The following is a 16,697-nucleotide window of genomic DNA, read 5'->3' on the forward strand; positions in this document are numbered from 1 at the left end:
AGACCGGGCCTGGAGCAGCTGCACCTGAACACCGCTCAGCCCCGGTCAGCAAGGACAAACAGCGCTCACTGCGGAGATAATGACGGCACATTAAGCTGAAGATAAACACCTGCAAGCACCAAACCCTCCTCTGCACAGGCTGAAGAGTTGAGCTCCTACTAAACAAGCAGAACTCAGCCATCATTGCTTGCATCAGTGATAATGCTCCCCAGAGCCTTAAAAACTTTTTATTTCAATACAGCAATAACATTAAGCAACTCATCCTCACCACAACTTTTTATCCAGCCCCAAGCAAACAAAAAACTTTCATGTTCAAGAAGGAAAAAAATGAAAAAAACCCAAAATGTTTTCACCATTTCATAAAGTGTTTATTGAGGATGGTAACACAGGATAAATCATGCAACAGCTCAGTAAAAAAAGGGAATCATTTAAAGGATGAAGAATAATAACTGGTGCTGCTGATTCTGAAAAGTTTATAAAAAAAAATATTAATTGTCCAAAAGTGACATTGAAAACCACTTGAAGCCGAACATGGAAGTTGCTTATAAAGCATTCATTAATAAGAAAATGTAGATATTGTTTGAAATGATCACCCACAGATTTCTGTAATCAACAACTTACAACCCTCCCATTTCTACAGCAGTAATGGTGGAGCAGGGCTGGACATCCAAGATATTTAACTTTCTCTTCCTGAACAAACAACACAGTCACAAACATTTGCCACTAATTAACACAATTGCATCTCTTATCTCTCAATACCTGGGCTGCCAAGTGCTTTCATTATTGGGATTACCTCCCCAGACATCATGGCAGAACAGGAAAGAGCCTATCCTTGTGGCCCCAAGGGATTTCCTCACTGCCCTCTTGCCATCAGTCTGTTTTAGAAGGGGAACAACTACAAAATGCAGCTGTTCCTCTTCTAGCACCAACATATATTTTGAATAAGGAACTCCATGTCAGCAGATGGCACAAAGACTGGGCACCAGCACATCACATCAAACATTGGTGGTTTCAGATTTAGAGTTGACATATATTCGCCTTTTGGAAAAAAATAAATATAGTGGAATGAAAACTGAATCAAAGGGAAAGAACAGATGACTACCATCCATCAAGGATGCACATATTTGTGCACTGGAAAAAAAAAAGAAAATAAAAATCAGTCATTTCAAAGAAAATCTTGAAAATTAAAAAAACGTTTGCACTTGTTCCTGGTCATAAACAATCTCACAAAAATCTCACTTTTGGAACTATTCCAATTGAAACCATACACTGAATTTATTAATACAGTATAAGTTTCTTTATGTAAAAAATCTTTATACATAGTAATAAAAAAGATAAAGGCAAGATGCATCAAACAGAAATCTGCTGGTTGTTCTTCCTCCGTTCTTACAGAGCCGCTGATGACTACCTGCACTATAAAGAGCTGTGTTTCTGACTTTCTGTCTCAAGCATCTTCACCTTTGCTTGTGATAAGGATTGTTCTGTCCAAGCATCCAAAAGGACAGATGCTGGTGATGTTTTGGCACTTACGCTGGCAAACTGAGCTTCTTTCCCTTGAGAACTGCAATGAAAAGTGGGAAAGAGAAGAGTCAGCAAAACAAAGTTGTGATGCAGGAGAAGCACACACTGTTAAAATATCACAGGGATCAAAACCTTTCACACCAAATGGGTCCACTGCAGACAGTCCTCCCAGATTGCCTCTCTCTTTTCAATACATACTGGTAAAACTAGAATTAACAATTCTAACCTTGCCCTCTTGCGGCACCCTAGAGTTCCCCCTTTTCATCCTCATAGGACATACTAGCTCCTCACCACAGCCTCTTAAAAATTATGATTAAAATAGCACAGTCCCATGCAGCTTTGTGGTTACATGATGGAAGCTGAAATGTGAGTAAGGGCAGAATACACCCAGCAGAAGTGTCTGCTTTTTAACTCAGCAGAAACAGAAACATCCAACACACTTTCAACACTCACATAGGTATTTCAACTACTGAGAAAGGTGTCTGTAAGCATGGGATCTGCATGTAACCATGTACATGGTCAGGGGAAGCAAGAGGATCATGCTTATCCATGGAAGGCAACAGCAGTGTATATTTAGCTATACTTAAGTTTTTCCAAAAGTTCATCAGATCATTTACCCATACCCCAAAAAAACCTCAGAAACACTGTACACCAGCAGAAACTATACTCGATAAATTAAGGATATTTCAGAACTAATTTGCACACAGAATTAACGAGCTCGTAATGCTGATGGCAGCAGATCTCTATGAACCTGTTAGCTGCTACATTCCACAACCTGAAGCTGGAAGTTTTTGCCTTACTTACCTTTTGTAACATACAAATAGAAGAAGTCACAGTACAGAACGGTCTGGACCACACCAGCAACAACAGCAATGAGGTCAAAGAATCCCTCAAAGTAGTAGCGCCAAATCCAGTTGACTAAGTACAAGGCACGGTACAGACCCAAGAAGAAAAGATAGTGAGTAGTGATGGTCTCTGCTTCCCCAGTTTTGCTGATCATAAAAAGTTGAGGGAGAATAGCAACTGATTCAAGATAGATGGAGAAGGTCCACAGTATCTGAAAGGAAAAAAAACAGAGGTATATTGAACTGTCTTACTGATAAGAGCAGGACAGAAAACATTTGACTTGGCTTGACTTTTTACTCTCTTATGGATGAACACCTATTCATATAGGTACAGTATTCTGGCAAACTTTTCCTGGTACAGTAAAAACTAAGTGAAAGCTTCATAACCAACCAGAGGATGGGAGGAGAGAACTCTCCACACCAGCCCTCTGCTGATATGGCACACACAGGTTTACTTGTGAGGGAATTTGTGTGCATCCAGTTCACATTGCCATGAAATGCAGCTTACAGAGTCCATGCTGTGAAAGCTGCAGAGAAGATTGAAGTCTTTTCCCCCCCTCCTTAATGTTCTTCCATTTTTTATCTATTTGTTAAAAGAGGAAGTTAACACAGAAAAGAAAATAAATTATGTCTTGAAGTGTTGCAATTCAGATTCCCTTACTCTATAATACTAATCTCAATATAAAAAGGCAGCTCAGTCTATGTAAAACAACCATCTAAAGTTACTCTCTATGTTGTAGGAAGAATTAGCTATTTGAACTTTCCATAATTACATTTTTAATATCATTTTTCTGCAATTAAACACATAGTTGCACTTTAAATGTAATGTAATTATTTTTAATAGTCTGGAGTATTTGCAATTCTAAAAATTTAAGTAGTAGTATAATTCCTTTTGTTTTCACCAGGTGGCACCAACTATTCACCAACTGCATTCCTGGGGAGTTCTTTAACAAACAGAACAAAAGGAATTCTGAATTAATACAGCCATCAAAGTGTACTGGGAAAAACACAGTGTTCTGCTTAGTAAAATAATCAATGCTGATAACAATGCTGGTCCCCTGAGGTGCCTTAAATTTGCACAGACATCTGCACCACACAGATTCACTGAGGAAAGGATTAGCATGAACCTACTAAACATAGACACCCTTCAACCATTCACTGGTCAGGCTAAAACCGCTCATCCTCACATTCTAAATATTTTAGTGAAAAAAATATAATTTCCTTCCTACAATCAACTTACCTCCAGTGGAGAGAAGTCATGATTGACAAGAAAAGAGAGCCCACCAACAGGAACTATCAGGAACTCCACTCGGAAGGTGTCGTGGTTTCCATCGTAGGTGGCCTTGAACTTCATGTAGATCAGGTACACGGTGGCGTACGAGCAAGCGATGTAGATGAGCTGAGGGCAAGGAAAGAAACAACCCCAAAACAATCCACTGAGGTTCCAGGATTAAATCACACTCCCTGAATAAGCACTAAGAGGAGTAAGAGTGGTCTTTTTTGATTCTTTGCATTGTTTACGTGGTTTGTTTACGCAGGCTGTTGGTGGTGCTTAACTTTTGTCAGCAGAGTAATAATTCAAAATTAGTGATTCTGGGTTCTACTGGTCTTGTTGCTTTAAAGGCATCACATGCACGTGGTTGAAGGGATTGCCCAAAGGTGAAGACCCTTTCCAGAACTAAGGAAGTGACTGGAGAAGGAATACACATTCTGCAACTGCAGGGGAAGCACTGGCCCCCAACACTTAGGTTAAAAATGCAGGTGCATACACACAATAATAATGAAAGGGGCCTTTCTACATTCAAAAAGGCTCATGTGGCAATTAAAAAAATACCCAATAAGCCCCATTCAGACAACCACTTAACATATCACAGGTTAGCTGATTTGCTTTGGACCTTTAAATGTTTCTAAAATCTGAATAATGGCAACTGGACACTGTTCTTCACCAACCAACAAGCCACAAGACCTGCAAGATTAAGAGACTGAGAGAAGCAATAACCTAGAATTCAATCTGAGCTGGTGTCTAACCATTTTGAAAGGTTACAGCACAGTAGACTTTATAGCTTCCCTGTGGAATAAACAAAAAGCTTCATTTTACAGACGAGAAAACAGAACTAGACAGAATCTAAGACTTTCTAAAGGTCAATCTGCCATTGTCAGGACAGAACTCATTGTCTTGGAGTCAACACAATACAGCAAACTAGACAAATATTTTAGCTTCTGCCAGTTTCAGCACAAAGATTAAATGTTCCAAACCATTTATCACATCAAAAAAGGGTTCTTTGCAATGGAGAAGAAACAGATTAAAACTCCCACTATTTGCAGATGCTATTAATCATTAAATGCTCTACTCACGAATACAAAAACCTACAAATACTGTATTAAGAAGCTCAGAATCCAAAGGCTCTGCTACATAAGCATCCTGAGTGAGTGGAGATAAAGAACCCCAGGACAGGATACAGGGAATCTTTACTATGGGTGTAAACTAATCACAGCAGGTATGGTCATAGAAAACACTAAGAAAGTGTGAATGAATCCAAATTTCTTATATAACAGATTTCTTCATCTCAAGAATTCCAACTCTTGAATTCTCAACTAAAGTTCTCTCAAGTTCTCAACTATTCTCAACAACTGTGTAACATTATATACTCCTACACATATATAACACAAAATTGTGTTGGGACACTCAAGCAGCCTCATCTTGACACTACAATAATGGGCTGAAAAGACAATTATATCCAACAGTCTTTCTAAGCACTTGAAACTGAAATAGAGACTACCATTTTGAAAGTTAGTATTTCCACACTCATTTCTTTTCTGGTTAGGAGGGCCGCAGAACAAAGATGTGGGCATAGCCCTGAATCACAACCAATAAATAAATAAATAAATGGCAAAATTCCCCTACCTGCTTCTTTAGTGCACCTAACAGTATGTTCCAATCAGAAATTACATGTGGAAAAAGCTTCTGTTTAAAAAATATTTTATTTAACCCACAGCTCCTAATCTAAACTGCAAATATTAAAACTTAAGCATACACATTTCACTTGTTGGAAAGCACGGGTAAGTTTAAGACAATATTTATTCTACATTTCTATTATTTCCCTAATTCATCCATACATCTTGTGGTATTGATTATTTTAGTCTTTCCTCTTAGCAAAGTCATACTACCCTCTAAATTAAAGCTGAAAAGCATCAAGAAAATTCAAGAATAAAGGAATTGGATTAAAAGAACACTGCCTTCTCCCAGACTACTGGTTTATTTTCTTGTACTCAGCACCAGGAATTGCAGGAATGAGTAAGTAACAAACTCAAATTCAGGCTCACTGACATTCAGTGAGCAAGTGACAAGGGTGTAATTCACAGAAGCTACATTCCTTAGAGCTTACTCTGGTCCACTTTTGATCAGCCTCTGACCAGACAGTAGCTGCAATTCTAGCAGTGCATTCTGAATACTAATTTACCTTGTAGTGAATAAGAGGAGATTTACTTGAGCTTTAATGTCTCAGTTGAGAAATACAGTTAGTTTGGACTGTTTTTCCAAAAGCTTGTCTTTTCAATAACCAAAATGCCATTTGTTCTAAATGCCACAGTCCTGATATAAACAGTTTCTTAAAATTGCATATAGAGTGCAGAAAAAAAGTAGGATTTTGAGTCCATATTCCACATTCTTTATCCAAAGCCCGTCTAGAACTGGACAGTGCAGGGGACCATTAAGAATGGCTTTTATTGATGAAATTATGCACTCTGCATGCAACCTCACTTGCTTTTCTAACTCTTTAGTATACTCTACCTTCATAGATGTGTTATACAATGAAATGAATGAAGTGAAGAGGTCCAGGTAACGGGTAGTGAAGACCAGTGCAAACAGAAGCTGGCTTTTCCCAGAAATACCTAAAGTGATAAAGGAAATAATTAATCATTCAGAAAGTGATGAGGTGCTTTGAAACATTTGATGACCAGGATGAGAAAGGACATATCCTTTATTTTTAAGCAAGCTGATCACAAAATAAGGAAAAAATCCACATTCCCAAAGTGTACAAACAGAATTCTAAGCCCATATAGCTCAGTAGTGTGTGAGCATAAATCACCCTGTGCTGGAAGAGGTGCTGGCACTACACAAGGTTTAGAAGTTACTCACAGCAGGTACTGTCATCTCCAAAAATATCACCTGCAAGCTATCTGTTCTGTATTATTACTGCTCAAGTGTGCATTAGCTTTCAGTCCTCAGAGTGCTGTCACATGCCTCAGGACAATCTTTAGATACTGAATGGCTGGAAAGGTACAGGGGCAATAGACAGAACAGACCCAGTGAGAAGCAGAAGGTCTGCTGGCATCAATAATAGGATTTTAGAGGAATACATAGATTTGAAAACATAAGGTGATTCAATTCATAGACTCAAACAATCAAACCCACTTTGTTATTATGTACTAAAACAAAAACAGGGAGGTGAGATAAAATATCAGACATCTACACTGCATCTTCAAAGCAACTTTTGATTCTAGGTCAAAGCCCCAATGCCAAAATGTTTGTTTGTACTTCAGGCACTGGAGCACACTTAGAAGCATAAAAGCTTTGCACAATCAGTCACTAAAAGCTTCCGAAAACTGAGGTGAAGCGTTGCTCCATAATACTGATGTGGTGGTGTGTCACAGCAGGGGGACAAAACAACCCACTCTGTGCCTCTATCTTGTTATTCCAATTATTCTTGTTTTCAGTCATCCAGGGCGAAAATAATTGAATCTGTTCAGCTAAGCATGCAAGTCTTGTTCAAAAAACAAGAGGGAAAAATACTCTGTATGAGAGGGTTATGATGCAAGGCTGAAAATCCTTGTCCCTTTATACAGAGATATTTCTAGAAAGGTTTTTATTAACAGTGCCATAAAGCAATTAGCAGAAGGCAATCTGCTGTGGCTATTGAAGTCCCTTTTCACTCCAGCCTAAGGAACATGGAATAAGCTGCTCCAGATGAAGGAATTTAACCTATAAAGTACAAGAATGGTTGAAACAGTAACAGTTAGAAAGGGGTGTGTTTGCAACTTTCCTATGTGAAATGTCTGCAAGGTGAGCCTGATGTGCCACCTACAGAACGGCCCAAGTACAAGTCCAGGGAACATAAACCACCTCAAAACCTGCCGGCTGTAAAGCTGTAAAACACAAGCTGCAAGTGTTACAAACAAAACACACACACACCCCACCCCCCCAAAAAAAGACAAAACCCAAACAAACACAAAATTCATGAACAAACCACCTCCCAAAGTTTAGAAAAAAGATACATTTGACATTTCTTGAACTATAATGGCATAACACAGAGAGCTGAAGCAGCACTCTGGCTCATCCCAGGTGTGCTTGTTGGCATCACAAGTCACCAATAAAACCTCCCAGCAAGCAAAGCTGTCCTAAGGTCAGAATGCACAGGACAAAGAAATCCACCTGGACAGATTACACAGCAGCATCATACTACAGAATATAATTAGGCTAAATTATTTAGCATGCTATTTTCTTCTAGCAAATAACTGGGAACAGAAAAAAAAACAAACCAGCACGTAAGAGACATTAATTACTGATAACAGCTAAAAATTTGCATCTGGCTATACTGTCATAAATACATATAATATACTTGACAAATTCTTCTAAGTCATTGCCAGTCCCACCTCCTCAACCCCAAAGTTGTAATTTTTATTAAGGCTTTCAATACTCTCGCTGATTTTTGAATCTTTAGAAGAGTTGTGAAATCCTGAAACCCAAGATTAAACTAATTTTCAAGTAAAGTGGGCTAGACTAGACTAGGCAAGGTTTAAATTGTAAATCAAAGGCCTACAAAGGGACAGACAAACTGGGAGAAACATCTAAACCATGAGGAAAAACAGGGCAAGAGAACAGGTAAACACAGTTGTAGGACTTTGATGCATTTCAAAACTTTAGGAAATGCATCATGTATGTGTCACAGCACTGACCCCTGTTCATGGCTGGCAACTGCAACACTCCGAGGCTACAATGATGTCATTCTCATCCCTCTCCCTTTCCTTTTACTCCCACAAACATTACTTAGTTCTTGAACTAAATAAAAGTGGTTTTATGTCTCCTTCCAAAGCTCTGGGCGCAAATTTGGAAGAGCCAAACCTCTCCATTTTGTTTCATCCTCACATGTGGAAAAACTCCTTCAACTTCTGTGCTCCGGCTTGGCTGAAGGCCACAGCATGAAACTTTAATTCGGGTGATTTTCACAGCCAGGGAGGAGGGCAGAGCTGAAACTGTAGTACTTTCTTATCAACTTCATTTTGCTGTGGTGAGTCAGGTAAGGAATAACAGGCAGGAGGAGAGACACTGAGCTGTGGAGTGTGTACAGCACTTACTAACTATGAACTGCACATCACAGCCATAAAACCTACAATCAAAAGTTCTCCTAAGGAAGGTCAATCCATACTTTGCCACGGAAACATCATAGACTTTTAAAAATAGTTTAGTTTAGTACCAAGTCCACATCAGCCACAGAACCACAACTTCTTTGGTTCTGCTAGCAAGTACCAGCACTAAAACCCCTGTGCTTCCAATTTAAAAACCCAACCTAATTTTAAAGATAAATCTCCTAAATGAGAAAGAGAATACTTTCCTTCGAAGAGAGAGAAAAAATTTCGAAGCTACCTAAAGCAGAAGTTTTTGAGAAAATACAGACAAATTAGCAGCAGCCTATGGCAAAGTACTGTCAGAAGTCTTCACCTTAGCATATTATCTGGCCCACAGTAGACACATAAAATTGAGATATAGCTATATTACCTAGCAAAAATACTACACGTTTACTATCTACACTACTTTTTAAGAGTATACAGCACTTAACTTGACAGCACTGCAACTGCAGGTCAGCTTTAACACTTGATAAATGGCATAGAAAAAGGCAAATCAATTTTCAGGCAGTGATTTGCACTGCAAACAATGTAATTTGACCTGAAATGGGTAAGAAAATACAGTCGGAACAGGACAATGTTTGAAAGAACAGGATTCCTCAACTCTCATGAATCTCCCCATTATGACATGATGTCAATAATGGAGTTTCCTACTGGCTCTTCCTAATGATTTTTGAACTGTTATTTTGAGTGACAAGCATTTTTCCAAATTCTAAATTTGGAAACTCAAATAACCAGACATGCAAAAAATTGTTTCCCTGCCAGCTCTAAAAATCCAAAGTCAAGTTTTGATTTGCTTTCCCCTTGTTCTCTTTTCAACCTATTGACTAAATAAGGGAAAAAAAAAAAAAGTTTCTTAAACACAGAAAACAGAGACTGCTTCCAAATGCAGATGAGCCTAGCCTCACCTATCTTCTTCTATTAGAGGAGTCACATCTTAAGAAAGAAAATGGGGACTATGAGTCTCCAAAAAATAGCAGGTTGCAGCGGAGTTGCACAGGCTGTCTCCCTCATTTCCAGTTGCTTTTCCAGGCCTCCGAGTCCTCCTGAACAAAGGCCTCAGACACACACAGAGGCAACCAGAAAAGAGGAGTCGGCCCCATGTGGTTTGCCAGCTCTCTGTGGATCACAGCCTGCAGCTCAGCCAGCAGTTACAACCCTTTATTTATTTTCAAAGCCTCTGCCGCTTCAAAAGTGCACAGTAAAGTAGCAGTTGGTTTGCCCGTGTTTCCTTAGGCACCAATAACCACGAGGTGTAAGTTTATTTAATTTATAAATGGCTCTAATAACCATACAATGTAAAGAAATGGCAGAAAGCCCTCTAAAAAGAGGCTCTTTGTAGCTGCTCAACATTAACTGATAACTACTTATATTGTCGTGTATGACTTTACAAACATATGCAAATGTGTATTTACAGAGGTTTCCTCAATAGAAACCTCAACTGAGAGCAATGAACCACCAGGAGAAACAGAGTAGAACCCCAAAAAGTAAAATTCTTTGCTCCTGTTTCTTTGAGGTACTCATGGTCTTCTCATTCTAGACAAATCTGTCCGGCCCCAGACATCAATCTCACAGCAGCAACACAAATCTGGATTTAGTCCTGAGGATTTAGGCAGCACTAGAAGACACCAAAGGAACAAACCCTGACAAACACATCCCTGCTTTTATTTATTTTTTTTTCCCCCTCAGGAAAATGAATTAAGCAAATATTTTCTACTGAAGGAGCTCATGTGTGTATGTTCGTGTTCGGGGACACTGGCTAACCTGGGAAAGCTGGATCACCTGTGTGATACAGGCCTGTTTACTTTTCTGTACCAATGACTGGTGTGAGGCTGCTTTCTTATGAATAAACCCCTACTAGTGGAGACTCTCAATTATAACTGGCTTAAGGAAAGCAACACCAGGTCACTTTTTAAGCAGAAAGATGGGACCAGGTCACATTGTACTATACTGTGTAAATAACCTCACATCCAAAGGTCACTTCAGAGTCTCTTGGCTCAAACTCTACCTGAATTTCAGCCTTGCAATAGATTTTCTCATTTTCTTTCTTCAGACAGTAAATGATATTCATCTTTTAGATCATTAACCCTCCTGCTGTTTATAATTTCAAATGCATTTCTCAAACACAGGACAAAACTCTACACAAGAGTCTTCTCCTGTCAGATCCAGGCAAGATTCCTGTGATGCACCAGAGCCTAAGCAAGGTGCTCTTGTGCTCCATGACCTCAGCAACAACAGCTCTGCACTGCCACTGCATGTGGGCCATGGAGTCGCTTGCTTGACCTATTTTGTAAAGTTAAGAACAGTTTTTACTTTAAATCTGTTTAAAGCCAAGGCTATTAGTTTACTTTTTTAAAAACAAAACTATTCATTTACTCTCTTTTTTTGTGCTACCAAGTGATGAGCCAGTGATTTGACATGACAGCGTACAGAACCTGTACTTCCTCCTACCTGCAGTGTAAATCTCTTTCATTTCCCCATTCTCAGTTATTTCAGGTTACAACTTAAAACTAATCCTTCATGCTTTTAACTGAAAACTTTACAGATACACCTGTTCAACAGTGCTAACCCAGTATTTGAACAGTACCATGAACACACGGTACACTGATTTCAAGAACAATCACTCTCGCTTGTGAAAGAAGGAGAAGCTCAGTGGAGAGAAGGCAAAGTCAACTGCACAAACTCCCGTATGATATATTTCCTCTCCTGCCCTCCTCCCGGGGGCTTCAGCTAGCTCAGTTATTAGGAGGATTTGGAGAGAATTATACCAAGGATGAGGTGAGATATCTCAGAAGAGGCCCTTTCCCCGGGACCTTCATCCCAGGCGTTTATTCTTCGAGTTTCCAGGGGGGAAAGAGAGAGAGCAAAGGAAGGGGAGACAATTTATAGCCCCCAGCTCAGAGGAGAGACAGCTGGACCACGGCCAATGGGGTCAGAGAAGGAAGTAAGGGTCACTCTAAGTGGTCAGGGACTCCAGGGGGTCAGGAGGGAGAAACCATTTCCTTAGAGAATTACAACTCCCGTGCACAACTAAACCGGTGTTCCCAGGGCAGGGGGTCCGCCCAACACGGCACGCAGTGCACGGAAATGCCCGTTTTGAATGACAACAGCTCGCAGTTTTCTGAAATAAACCAGTTATGCTGCAGTTATGGGAGCCGCCTGCAATTCCCTGGAACCACCACACCGAACCGCGGCACCAGGATGGAGCAGGCCCGTTCCGATGGGGGAGCGGGGCCCGGGCCCGGCACAGCTCCCGCCGCCACGTCACCCAGGCCCGCCGGGATCGCCCTCCTGCCGCCTCCCGCCGCGAACCGCCACCGGCCCCACGGCGGCACCGAACACGGCTCAGGTCCCGCACAAAAGCCAGGGAGACAGGGGTGCGTGAGCCCGCCGCGGAGGGAAGGGAGAGCGGGGACACTCCAGAGGCTGCGAGCCGCGGGTCAGCGGCGGCCGGCGCTGCACAACCCGGGCCGGCCACGGAAGGGACGGCGGGACACAGGGATGGAGGGAGGGCGGCTGCCCGCCCCGCGGGGGGACGGATTCCTCCCCCGACACCACCAAACCGGCCTCCCCATTCATTCCCTGCCGCGGGCAGTTACGTAAGGAAGGAGCGAACCTCCTGGACACGGCCAGAGCGCCGCTGCGCAGGGATTAAAGTACAAATAATGGCAACCACTACACCTTTCGGGGAACGGCAGCTCCCGCCGGGGCGCCCCTACCCGGGGCGGGGATGTGGCTCCTCCTTCCCCCCCCTCCCGGGCGCTCACCCGGTGCATTCGGAGGGGGCCGAGCCGCGGGGAGGTCAGGAGAGGGCAGAGCCCCCTCTCCTGCGCGGACGGGACCGACCGTCCCTTTTCACCGGGCCGAGTTCTGCCCCGGGGGCGCCCAGCGGGGTCAGTCCCCTCCCCGTCTTTCCCCGCTCCACCGCGGCCGCCCCCCGAGCCGGCGGGACAGGCGGGACCCTCACCCCCTCACCCCTCACCGCCGCCCCTCGGCCCGCCGGGCTCTCCCCGGGCCGCGGTCCCTCGGGGGCGATGGCAACCCCCCGCGGCCGCAGCGAGCTCGGGGCGACGCCGCCCGGGCCCCGGCCAGGCTCCCGCGGGGCCCCGCGGCCCGCAGCCTCCCGGTCCGCCTCCCCCGCGGCCTCCGCACGCACCCGCGCAGGAGCGGCTCTTCCAGATCTTAAGCAGCAGGATGATGATGGCCGCCAGGTGGGACAGGTCCCCGGTGAGGCGGAAGATGTTCATGGCGGCGGCGGCAGAGGCGGCGGCGCAGCCGGAGCCGGGCAGCGAAGATGGCGCAAGCTCAGCGGGCACCGAGCGACGTGGCCCGGGGACGTGGCCAGGCCGCCCCGCCCCGGTGCACGCCGGGAACGGGGGGGACCGCCCGCCCCGCCCCGCCCCGCCCGCCCCTCACGGGTCGGGGACAGCGCTTGGGGCCGCCGACCAGCTCATCTCTGTATATATATATATATATATATATGTATATATATATATATATGTATTAGTGAATATATATTATTTGTATATTTTATTTGCGTGCTGCTGTGAGATTGATGTCTGGGGCCGGACAAATTTGTCTAGAATGAGAAGACCATGAGTACCTCAAAGAAACACGAGCAAAGAATTTTATTTTTTGGGGGTTCTACTCTGTTCCTCCCGGTGGTTCATTGCTCTCAGTTGAGGTTTTGTAGGCCAACAGTGTGACAATCCGCATCAGCCACTGGAGAGGGTCCGGCCATAGGGAGGCCATAAAGGTGATGAGGGGTCTGGGGTGTCTCCCTCAGGAGAGACTGCCAGGGCTGGGCCTTGTTAGTCTGGAGAAGACTGAGGGGAAGATCTCATCAATGCATATAAATGTCTCTAAGGTGGGTGCCGAGAGGGTCAAAGAATGATGGAAGCAGAGAATGATTCCCGTTGGTGGGAAGGGCCCTTAGGGATCCTCTCGCTCTGCCCCTGCCGTGGGCAGGGCTGTCACTCCCTGGACCCCTCCAGCCCGGCCTGGAGCAGCCACGGCTTCTCTGGGCAGCCTGTGCCAGGATGGGCCAGACTCTTTTCCCTGGTGACAGGACAAGGAGCAATGGCCATAAACTAAAACACGAGTTTCACTTCAATAAAACGAAGGACTTTTTTACACTGAGGGTTGCAGAGCACCTCAGGTCAGGGATTCTCCTTCCCTGGAGACTCTCCAAACCCACCTGGACACGTTCCTGTGTCGCTGCTCCAGGTGCCCCTGCCTTGGCAGGAGGGTTGGGCTGGGTCATCTCCAGATGTCCCTTCCAACACTAACAACTCTGTGATTCTGTGTAAACTTCCAAAAAAAAAAAAAAAAAAAAAAAAAAAAAAAAAAAAAAAAAAAGGCAATTATTTCTTCAATAATCATGCCTTGAGAGTCAGCATGCTGCCTCTTCAGAGTCCTTAATCCCTAAAACAGGACGAGATCAGCAAAGTTCAGTGGGCAGTTCAAAAGAGGCATCTCCTCTTAATACCTCTCCAATGTTCTCTGTAAAAAAAAAAAACCAAAAAGCCCAACAATCCAAACAACAGCAAAGAAAAATAGGAATAGCTGTCCAGGAACAGGACTTCCATTGGTTGCAGAAAATGGGTAACAGCTTATTCCAGGTAAACAGTGGTGCTTTGCTGAGTAGCTGATTTCTTTAAAATCTCTTAGTTTACATTGTTTCACACCCTGTTTGAGGAAATAGGGTAAGGACTTTACTGTTACAGAATGATACACTGAAAAGTTCCCACGGCAGAAGGTTATGGATTGTTTGAGGTTTATGAAAAGAATCCTAACTAGAATATTTTCATTTTTCTGTTTAAAATATGGTACAAACACTGAATCTTTAAAGAGTTTACATAATCCTGAGAAGAGAGAATTGATTGGTACCTGCTATTGAGATTTTTAGTAAGTACCCACAGTGTGACAAAAACAAATTTACTTATTTTCAGAGATTACAAATCCAAGCCTTCCTCTTACAACACAGCAGTACAACTCCTTGACAAGCTCCATAGTACCTCTTACCACTTCCTAAGAGAAGAGGTTCTGTGTTGCATTTGAAGTTTTATAGATCTGAACTCTAACAGGATAATTATTTTAAAAAGATATTGAACAATTTTTGGCATCAAATGATGTTTGATGTAACCACCAGTGAGCTGCCTACTTCAAGATACATGTTAAAAACCCAAATATAGTACTTGGAGAATTTGTACAACAGCATCTGGCAGAACTCTCCAAATCTGTGGTTCCAACTGCAACAGGAAGGGAGAAAGTGAAAATTCCTAACTGTAACATCAGCAGCTGCAGTGCTGAGGCACTTCTATCACTGTACACGTGTCAGGTCTGTAAACACAGATAAGTCACAGAGCAGTGGCTGGACCAGCCTGTTTGACACTGGCTTGATTGAAACGTGTACATTTAATGTGTCAGATCTCAACATCTCAGTTCTGAAAAGGTGAATACTGAAATAAAACTAGCTAACAAAACTCTGACAGATGCATATCTGGAATCTATTTAATACATACATTAAAGGCAGAGAGCTGACATCAATTATCTCAACCCCTTCCTCAGTTCATGCAGTATATATTTAGAACTTGTTTGTGATCTAAGTTGTTTTCTGACATCTGATTAAATGTTGAAACATGTCAGGCCCCAGTTAAAGATGACCTAGGGCAGTTTCAGCTTGTACATCAAACCAATGGGATTTTAACTCTAGCAATGGCTATTCTTTGATAAATCAATACAGTTCTCTTCCATGTAACAATGGTTAAAAATTATTGAGGCGAGCAGGACCAGAAAATATTCCTCCGCTTTATCTGTGACAGATCAGCATTTTCCACTGTTTTCATATTTCTCCTGCAGGAACTTACTTTTGGCTTCTCTCTTTTTCTCTTTGTCCCTCAAAAAGAAGTTTACAGATATTAAGTGAGATGGTGTTAAGTATTTGTAAGGCTAATTATACCAGCTAAAACATTAGAAGATAAATGTTATACTGTTGCCAGCAAAGCAAGAACTCCATCAATTACAATTCCTCTAGTTAATACTTCAATGTTCAGTCATTTGGACTGTGAGCTCTGAACATGCCTGTCTGTGCTCCTGCATCATGAGGGCAAGAAAATCCGCTCATTAATCCGGATTGGAAAAGCAGACTGATGCTGAACAAAAAAGGGGCAAGAAGAGACAGATGGACATTGGCTGCTTTGTACTCATAGCAGAAAAAATGTGATACATTTTGTGGCTATTTTTGGGTACAAATAAAGAACCAGATGTGAATTTTGATAAAAATATCCTATAGTGCAAAACTCCTACGTGTCCTGATGCCAGGCAAGGTCCGGTGGGGTCTTTGAGGTAGTCTCATAATTTCCCTGTCTAAGGACTGAGTAGATAGATGGTCTGATAATGGATCACAGTCTTAACTACAATATGAAATTATGGATACCTGGATAGCACACAGGTCTGTTTTGCTCTCTGGCAGGTTTGTTATGTATCTGCACTGTCCAACAGCATGCTGTCTAACAACACACAAAATACTCTTTCTGAGGAGCAATTCCAAATGTTCTGGGGTAAAATAAATTTAACTTACAGTGGAGTTTTTGTTTATTCTTTGCACCTGTCTCTTCTATCCAGTTTCCCTCCTGCCTTACTGGAAAAGGAAGTCAGATCCCTCCCTCCATCAGCACTGGAGTAAACAGTCCCCAAGGCTGTCATCATATGGCACAGATGAGAATATTTTACTAATCATGACTATAAGGTTCTTAGGTCTCCTTATTCCATGCCTATAGATCTTGCTTAAAAAAACAAAACCCAAACCAAACAAAAACACCAACCCAAAACACACACACCAAATAAACCCACAAACTTATCAAAAACACATAAACATTTTCTCTGAAATAAACAGACCTCATTGCTGAAAGTTGTGTATGAGCCTGA

General features: G+C 42.6%; 1 protein-coding gene across 1 annotated transcript; it reads right to left on the reverse strand.

Moving 5' to 3' along the window:
- Positions 1-344: 344 nt before the first annotated feature.
- On the reverse strand, positions 345-13,095 carry KDELR2 (KDEL endoplasmic reticulum protein retention receptor 2). Its single transcript, XM_083872401.1, has 5 exons — positions 12,925-13,095; positions 6,157-6,257; positions 3,607-3,765; positions 2,326-2,578; positions 345-1,561 (listed from the first exon to the last, which is right to left on the reverse strand). The coding sequence occupies exons 1-5, from the start codon at positions 13,013-13,015 to the stop codon at positions 1,527-1,529; spliced, it is 639 nt and encodes a 212-aa protein (XP_083728527.1). The 5' UTR covers positions 13,016-13,095; the 3' UTR covers positions 345-1,526.
- Between the last annotated feature and the right edge of the window lie 3,602 nt (positions 13,096-16,697).

The sequence above is a fragment of the Zosterops lateralis genome, assembly GCF_965231275.1.
Source record: "Zosterops lateralis genome assembly, chromosome: 15".
NCBI lineage: Eukaryota > Metazoa > Chordata > Aves > Passeriformes > Zosteropidae > Zosterops > Zosterops lateralis.

Bases quoted from the DNA above. Each gene is read 5' to 3' on its own strand.
- KDELR2 (XM_083872401.1), bottom strand. From the start codon at position 13,015: ATGAACATCTTCCGCCTCACCGGGGACCTGTCCCACCTGGCGGCCATC. The intron at 3,766-6,156 runs GTAGAGTATACT...CCTTGCCCTCAG, and splicing joins TGTATAACACATCTATGAAG to CTCATCTACATCGCTTGCTC. The intron at 2,579-3,606 runs GTAAGTTGATTG...TTTTCCTTTCAG, and splicing joins ATGACTTCTCTCCACTGGAG to ATACTGTGGACCTTCTCCAT.